The sequence below is a fragment of the Miscanthus floridulus genome, chromosome 8, assembly GCF_019320115.1.
Source record: "Miscanthus floridulus cultivar M001 chromosome 8, ASM1932011v1, whole genome shotgun sequence".
Taxonomy (NCBI): Eukaryota; Viridiplantae; Streptophyta; class Magnoliopsida; order Poales; family Poaceae; genus Miscanthus; species Miscanthus floridulus.
The window spans coordinates 18,750,715-18,758,773 of NC_089587.1; the positions used below are offsets into that span (position 1 = coordinate 18,750,715).

At 49.1% G+C, this 8,059-nt stretch overlaps 1 protein-coding gene across 1 annotated transcript; it reads right to left on the reverse strand.

Annotated features, from left to right (window-relative positions):
• Nucleotides 1-1,281: 1,281 nt before the first annotated feature.
• On the reverse strand, nt 1,282-6,808 carry LOC136468651 (antimicrobial peptides-like). Its single transcript, XM_066467142.1, has 2 exons — nt 6,775-6,808; nt 1,282-2,643 (listed from the first exon to the last, which is right to left on the reverse strand). Exons 1-2 carry the CDS (start codon nt 6,806-6,808, stop codon nt 1,682-1,684), a joined length of 996 nt encoding a protein of 331 aa, XP_066323239.1. The 3' UTR covers nt 1,282-1,681.
• Between the last annotated feature and the right edge of the window lie 1,251 nt (nt 6,809-8,059).

An 8,059-nucleotide genomic window follows, 5' to 3' on the forward strand; every position in this document is an offset into this window, starting at 1 on the left:
TGGCATCATCCTACGATTGTATAATACAAATATTGAGGGGTAGAATGAAACCCTAAGTAATGACGATTCTTAGGTTGAAAAATCCGACTAATATATATCAAATCGATGCGAAAAAAACTAGGAGGGGAGCGATGATACCTTGCTCTCGAAGATCTACGGATCAAATCAAAGTTTCCAAGATCCAATATGCCGATTCGTGAGGTAGGACGAAGTGGGGAGAGGAAAAACCCAAGATGGAGGAGAAAGAAGAGGAAGAAGGCTCGGGCAGGAAGATTGGGGCTGTGGTTAAAACACAAGCTAGGCGCTAGTCACCCTGGCGCCGAGCTCGGCGCCATGAGCTACAACGCCGAGCTTGGCGCCAGGGTGACTGGCGCCGAGCTGCCTGCCATGTCACCGCCACGTTGGCTTCGAGCCCAAGAGCTCGGCGCCAGGGACACTGGCGTCGAGCGGTGTAAGCTCGGCGCCAGCAACAATAGTACTGAGATAAGGGTCCAGATTTTGAAATCTTTCCTCCAGAGATATATTTATGAAAAAAACTATAAAAAAGGGCTAAAAATAAAAAAAATCGGGATCCTTACCAACCCGTCGACTTATATATAAAAAAAGAAAACACCAGCCGAGATTAGGTGCATTTGCTAACCAGGCTAATCGATAATTTTTTTACATGAAATTACTAGCTCCTCAACCTAGGTCCCGTTTAGATCCAAATTTTTTTGGATTTTGGCTACTGTAGCATTTTCGTTTGTATTTGGCAATTAGTGTCTAATTATGGACTAATTAGATTCAAAAGTTTCATCTCGCGATTTCTCACCCAACTATGCAATTAATTTTTTTTTTGTCTACATTTAGTACTCCATGCATGTGCCGCAAGATTCGATACGACGGGTACTATGCAAAATTTTTTGGAATCTAAACAGGCCCTACTTCTCTGGAAAACAAGTGTCAGACGTACCAAAGCGGCATACTGTAATCCATGCCAGCAGCAGGTCGCCAGGTCGGCAAGGTTTGGCTTGGCCGTCAAGCTTGAAGCCAGCACTTGCCGCTGTCAAGCCTATATAGGAAAAAGAGTCTTTTACTTGTATGCCATTAAAAAAGATGGTCTAATCGTCAATGTCCCTAAAAAGTTCGATCTATCGTCAGTGTCCAAGCTTGAAAAACTTTTCTCTCTCACGCCATTCCGTCACTAACGGTGTGAAATGTGGGTGGTAAATGACTTGAATGCCCCTGGAACTTTTGTTTTTCATGCGCCACTGTCTGCTTAACCATAGAATTTCCGAAAAAGGCGCCATTTTACTTATTTATACCACATTTCACTTACATATAGCCTCTCAACTAGTACAAGCGTACTTAGACAAACAGTGTCACCAGATAAACTAGCTTCTGCTAGGTCCCTCATCAAACAACATCACGATAACACAGGAGTACACAGCTAGCTCTCTCATCGGAGAGCCATGGCCGCCGTGCATGCATCTACCACTCTTTATTCTCACGTCTCTCTACATACGTGCAGCAAGACGTATACACACGTACGTACGTATACACGGGCGCGCGTATATACGTACGAACGAGCAGTAGTACTTGGTCGATGGGTCCCTGCAGAGAGCCACGCCCGGTGACACGTACACGTGCACCCTTTTATTATTTAGCCGCGCCACGCCGTGCACGTCGTCGTCGCCGGCCGTCACACCACCTCGAGGACGGCGCCGGCGGCCACCGTCTCCCAGCCGCAGCGGCTGCGGCGGCAGTCGCGCACGCACTGCTGCTTCTTGTCCCAGTCGCGGTAGTGCTGGCACTGCTTCTGGCACTGGTCGCCGCGGTCGCTGTTGTCCTCGTCGGCGGCGTCGTCGCGGGCGCCACCTTCCTCCACCTGTCGCCCGCGCTCGCACCGTTCCATGCACCTCAGCTTTTTCATCCAGTCGCTGTGGTGCTGGCATCTCTTCTGGCACCGCTCGCCGGGGTACCTGTCCTTGTCGGCGGCGTCCTCCTGCCCCTGACGCTCGCAGCGTTGCACGCACCACTGCCTCACCTGCCGGTCGCTGTAGTGCTGGCATCTCTTCTGGCACCGGTCGCTGTCCTCGTCGTCGTCGTCCTCCGGTTGCTTATGCTCGCAGCGTTGCACGCACCACCGCCTCGCCTGACGGTCGCTGTAGTGCTGGCATCTCTTCTGGCACCGGTCGCTGTCCTCGTCGACGTCGGCGTCGTCACGGCTACCGCCACCGCCCTCCTGTCGCCGGCGCTCGCAGGCCTCGACGCACTGCTGCTTGCTCCCCCGGTCGTGGTGGCGCTCGCACTTCTTCTGGCACGGTGGGCGTCGCGCGGCGAGACCACGTCGCGCGGTGGCTGTCCGTGTTCGGTGTGACTTGGCTGCTAGCAGCCGAGCTGCACCGTGACAGTGAGCGAGCGAGCATGCGACGACGGCCGCCGAGGTGGCGTGGCGCGCGGCGCGGTGTGGCCGCGCGCCACGTGACCACAGCTTGCAGGGGAGGAGTGCTTGGGATTTGGAGTCTTCGGGAACATGGCGGAAGCAGGTACCTCCTCCGTCTCTGTGCAATTTCTTTCTTGCACGCGGTGATCGGAAGCAGTAAACGTTGCCGCCAGCAGCAGTGGCACATGAGAAACAAAAGTTCCAGGGGCATTCAAGTCCTTTGCCACCCACATTTCACACCGTTAGTGACGGAATGGCGTGAGAGAGAAAAGTTTTTCGAGCTTGGACACTGACGATAGATCGAACTTTTTAGGGACATGGACGATTAGACCATCTTTTTTAATGGCATACAAGTAAAAGACTCTAGGAAAAAAAACTAATAATAAGACAGCGGCTTGACAAAGACGCATCCATATCCATGGCACGTTGCCGTCTCATACAGAAAAGCAGCTCGAAGCCTACAAGCCTCGCTCCTAATTGCAAGCTTATTAGAATGGGACAAGTAATTAGTTGATCCTTATCTCGACGTGGGTCCATGGGCGCGTGCATCATCAAGCCGCCACACCACACGTACCAAAGCCGCGCGCGTGACAAGTAATTCGTTTGCTAGTAAACGATCGTAAATTTTAGCTAAAAACAGTATTTTTCTCTCACATCAAACCAGCCAATAATAAATAATTGACGATCGGCCTGCCGAACATACTGTTGTTAGGTCAGCCGTCCGGAGGGGCGATCGATCCAGGTACACGTGCGATTATTAATGATGACAACAGCTGTCACATCACGTCTGCCTTCTCGCAGAGCAACTTAAAATGTGTTCGTAGTAGTATTAGCGATTGATGTGGTTGATTAGCAGCACGGCAGGACTGATTTATTAAGGCCCGGTTTCCACGTAGGCTCCTAAAATTCCTGTCATATCGAATGTTTAGACACATGTATATAGTATTAAATATAGATTAATTACGAAACTAATTACACAACTTACGACTAATTTACGAGACGAATATTTTAAGCCTAATTAGTTCATTATTTGACAACGTGGTGCTACAGTAAACATATGCTAATGACATATTAATTTGGCTTAAAAAATCGTCTCGTAAATTAACCTATATCTATGTAATTGGTTTTGTAATTAATCTATATTTAATGCTCTTTATTAGTATCTAAACATTCGATGTGACATAAATTTTAGGAGCGACTAAAGAACCAAACACCCCCTAAGTGTCATAGGAGTACTAGCATACGTCCTATTCACTTGGCTTATAAGTCATACTTTTTCAGCCAACGAATAATATTTTCTCTCATGACAAATCAGTCAATAGTACTTTTAGCCCAGTAAACAGAGCAATGGTTCATGGTGTTGTGTTGTCCATCACCGCACACAGGATTGAAACAGCTAGGCCCCCGTTTAGTTGCCGGCCGAATTGGCGTCGCCGGAATCCATCCATCACTGTAGCGCACTGTAGCATTTCGTTTGTATTTGGTAATAATTATCCAATCATTGACTAATTAGACTCAAAACGTTCGTCTCGCAAAGTACAACTAAACTGTGCAATTAGTTTTTGATTTCGTCAACATTTAGTACTCCATGCATGTACCGTAAGTTTGATATAACGGAAAATCTTCTTTTTACATAGCGTCAAAGTTGGGAATTTGGTGGAACTAAACATGGCCCTAGTAACTCAGGCTCTGGATTGCATTTGCTGGCCCGGTAAATCTCGTGAAAACTCGTGAGGTCGTTGGGGATCAGAGACGGTGATACGTGCGGTACATTTTACCTGAAGGCTGAAGTGAATATTCGGAAAAGTGACGGAGATGGGGCGGGCCGAGAAAAGAAATAATTCCTGACAGATTACATCAGACGGACACGGTCACATGGGCCCTCCTCGCTCCTCTCTGCTTTGCTACCAAAAAACCCCTTGTGGAATTGAGCCTCGTTTAGTTGACGAATTTTTTTTAGAAATGGTACTATAGCATTTTCGTTGTTATTTGGCAATTAGTATCCAATCGTAGTCTAATTAGGCTTAAAAGATTCGTCTCGTGAATTTCGTCTAAACTGTATAATTAGTTTTATTTTTTATTTATATTTAATGTTTCATGCATGCGTCAAAGATTTGATGTGACGGAGAATCTTGAAAGATTTTTGGGAACTAAACACTACCTTGATTGACGCAAAGCAGCAGCAATGTCCTAGTGCGCCGGTGGTCCAAACTCCAAAAGCATACATAATGACGGGCAAGAGGCGCCACACGCGACCGTTCATCCGTCACGACTCTGGACTCTGGAGGACCGGAGGCAGGAGGGTAAGCAAAGGACTTGCACCGCGGCTAGGACTCATCTTTGAACCGTCACTACTCACTAATTAGGTTCACCGGCACAAGGAGAACAGGGCCGACAGAACATATACACGCGAGACGGCAAGCGGGCGAGAGCTAGGGTGAATGAAAATGGTACCGATATTTTTCGACTGTATTCGAGACCGAATCCGTTTAGAGGGTTTAAATTTTTCCGTATCTGAATCCGAATATTCAACATCCGATATCGTATCCGTATCCGAATACTCAAATCACATATTTATGATGTTGATATCCAATCGTATCCTATCCGGCATGATTTACACTATCCGTATTCGAATCCGAATCCGGACAGAAATATGAAAACAAATGTAATATTAGTGATATACGTCCGTATCCGGTCCGTTTTCATCCCTAGCGAGAGCAAAGACTTCATGGCTCCTTTGATGCAACAACCCCGCCGAGATCCTCGGGTGGAGAAAAGCCCGTGAATATGGTTTCCCGCTTAACCCCGATACCCATTTGGATTCACCATGATCCACGAGCAAGAAAAGGCACATGCCTTCTAGAACCCATCTCCATCTATCCCGTCACCCGCACGCTCTCCCTTCTCAACCATAGCGGCGGCGGCGGCCAGGCGCGTGGCGGGGCGACCACCTGCATGGCTAGGGTGCGAGGAGGGGCACGTGGGACTACGGTCGAGCGACGCGACTGAGCTCGAGTCGGGCAGCGACCTAGGCGCGAGGCGGCGGACCGAGCAACACGACCTGCGTGACTACTAGGGGCGCCAGCTCGTGTTGAATGGAGCTCGATGGAGGTGTAGACGAGGACCTGGGCATTGGAGGAGCCGGAGTATAGACAGATTGGTCTATTCAAGCCTTGATATAAATGTTTGAGAGACATGAATACAAAGGTGGCGGACATGTCCATAGCATATATGATCCTTTTGAGCAGTACCATCCTATCACTGAGTGGAATAGTGAGAATAGAAACAAAACAAATAAGCCTCACGGTGAGACCACTGTAACACCCTAAAATTTGAATTTTTTTAAAATAGTAAATTTGATTTAAATATGCAATTATATGTGCATTTCAAATTTAGGAAATAATATTTCTTTTATGAAATTAAAAGAAAATACAAGAATAGAAACATGTTGATGCATTCATGCTATTGCATATTTATTTCTGTGACGGGTGGTTTTGTTCAAATGCTAAAAGATTTTAAAAACCTTTTGAAAATGAGTTTGAAAATTTTATTTATAAAAAGAAAAAAAGGAAATTTCCTTCCATCTCCTCCCCTTCCTCACATTCGGCCCGCTGGCCCCCTCTCTTTTTTTTTCCCGCGGCTCAGCACCAGCCCCAGCCCAGCTCGCCTCCCTTTTTCCCGCCCGGCCCAGCTTCGCGCGGCCCAGCAACAGCCGCCTCGCCAGCCCAGCAACCCCGCCAGCCGCGCCTAGCCCAGCAGCTGCGCTTGCGCCCGCACCAGGCAACCGCCGGCCCAGCACCGCGCGCCTGCTTCCCGCGCCCAGCCGCTGACAGCCCGACCCCGCCCGTCAGCGCGTCCCCCACCTCTGCCCCGCGCCTCGGAACCGCCCGGCCATGTCGCGAGGCCGCAACCGCCGCCCCTGGCGTCGTGGGAGCGCCCCCCTCGCGCGCCTCGGCTTCTTTTTAAGCGAAGACGAGCCCCCCCGCGTGTCTCTCTCTCGCTCCCCTCTCCATTTTCGCCTCGTCCCGGCCGCAACCGCCGCACGGAAGAGCCCCGCCGACCACCGTCCTCGCCGTCCGCGGAACGCCGTCCCCGAGTCGCGCTCGTCCCCGTTTGAAGTCGCGGTGAGCTCCGGCATGCTTCCCTCCTTCCCCCTATGCTTTCGATTTGGTATTTCGTGGCCGTTTGGGGCCCTATTCGCTAGCGTCCGCGAGCTTTGGCCGCCGGCCATGGCGCCGCCGCCCCGGCCTTCCCCTCCGGCCGTCTTCTCGACCTAAGCGCGACCCCCCTTCTTCCCCGAGCTCTCGGGTGCCCTCGGTTCCCCGTTTGGCGGACCCTAGCCCCCTAACCGAGCTCGTCGGCGTGCTCTTTGCCGCCGGCCATGGCTGAGCCTCGCCGATGTTACTGTTCCGGCCGGCCGAACCCCCCAGATCCGTTGCTGACCGTCCATTTCTAATCCGACGGCCATCGTTGGCCGATACCCCTTCGTGGGTCAAATTGCTAAAGAGCCCTCCTGTTGTCGCGTAATAGAACCCGCCGTCCTTAGCGTATTTCCTCGAGTACGCATTCTCGTTTTGAAAGCCTATAGTTCACTGGTTTAGTCTAAAGTACGCTTTCAGTATTTACAGAAATGCCATTCGAACTGTTTCGCTTATAGAATTATCGTTTTAACTCCGAATTGATCCATTCAAATCGCGTTAGCTTCGTAATTTCATAAGCTACATGTTGGAGCTACTGTTAGTCAAGTTTGGAACTTTTTAATTTCATGTTTAGATTTAATTAAATATAGGGCTATAGGAAAACCCGTTTTAATCATAACTTTCGCATTTTAGCTCCGTTTTTCGTGAACTTCGCGTTGACGTGATCGTAGCGAAACGTAGATTAGTTTTACAAACATTTTATCTTGATTTCAATACTGTTGGTGTACTGTTCTAATGATAGGAATGTTTGCTTTGCATGAATGCTTTTGGAATGTTGTATGTTGCCGTGTTGGTCGCGTTCAGACGGTGAGGAAAACGTTGGAGACCAAGAACTCTTCGACGACCAGCAGGACCAGCACGAGTTTGTGAACCAAGGCAAGTATAACATGGGCCTTCCTTGATGTCCTATTTCACTTTAAGCAATTACTCATTTGCATGTGTCTAATTTTGATACCCGTAAGGACATCCTAGTGATTGTTATCCTGTTCTTTGTCTCCTAAGGGTTAAATGCATATGGGTAGATTGCTAGTGCTCTAACTGAACTTGATATACATATTGATGAATGATACTATGGAACAAAGAGAGTAACCTGAATTATAACAACTGTTCCATAGGGCGAAAGTGCAAATGACCTTTGTTCATGTTGCTCCCGGCCCTCCATAAGGACTTATCTGTCGGCAAAAGCTGGGACTGACAGTGCAACCGGAAGAGTCATATGGCTCTGACTTTAGCTCAGTAATAGGACCTTTCCTAGCTGGTTAGAGGTTACCTTTTTGGCGCAAATGGGGCTTGCCACTTTGGGTATAGGGCTGCCTCTGTTCCTATGAGTATAGCCGCGATGGATTTGTGCCATAAGAAAGGGGGGGTCCCTACATCTGCCTGCCAAGGAAACCTAGCGGCCCTAACTTGTTAGGGAAACCTATGAAATGGCTTC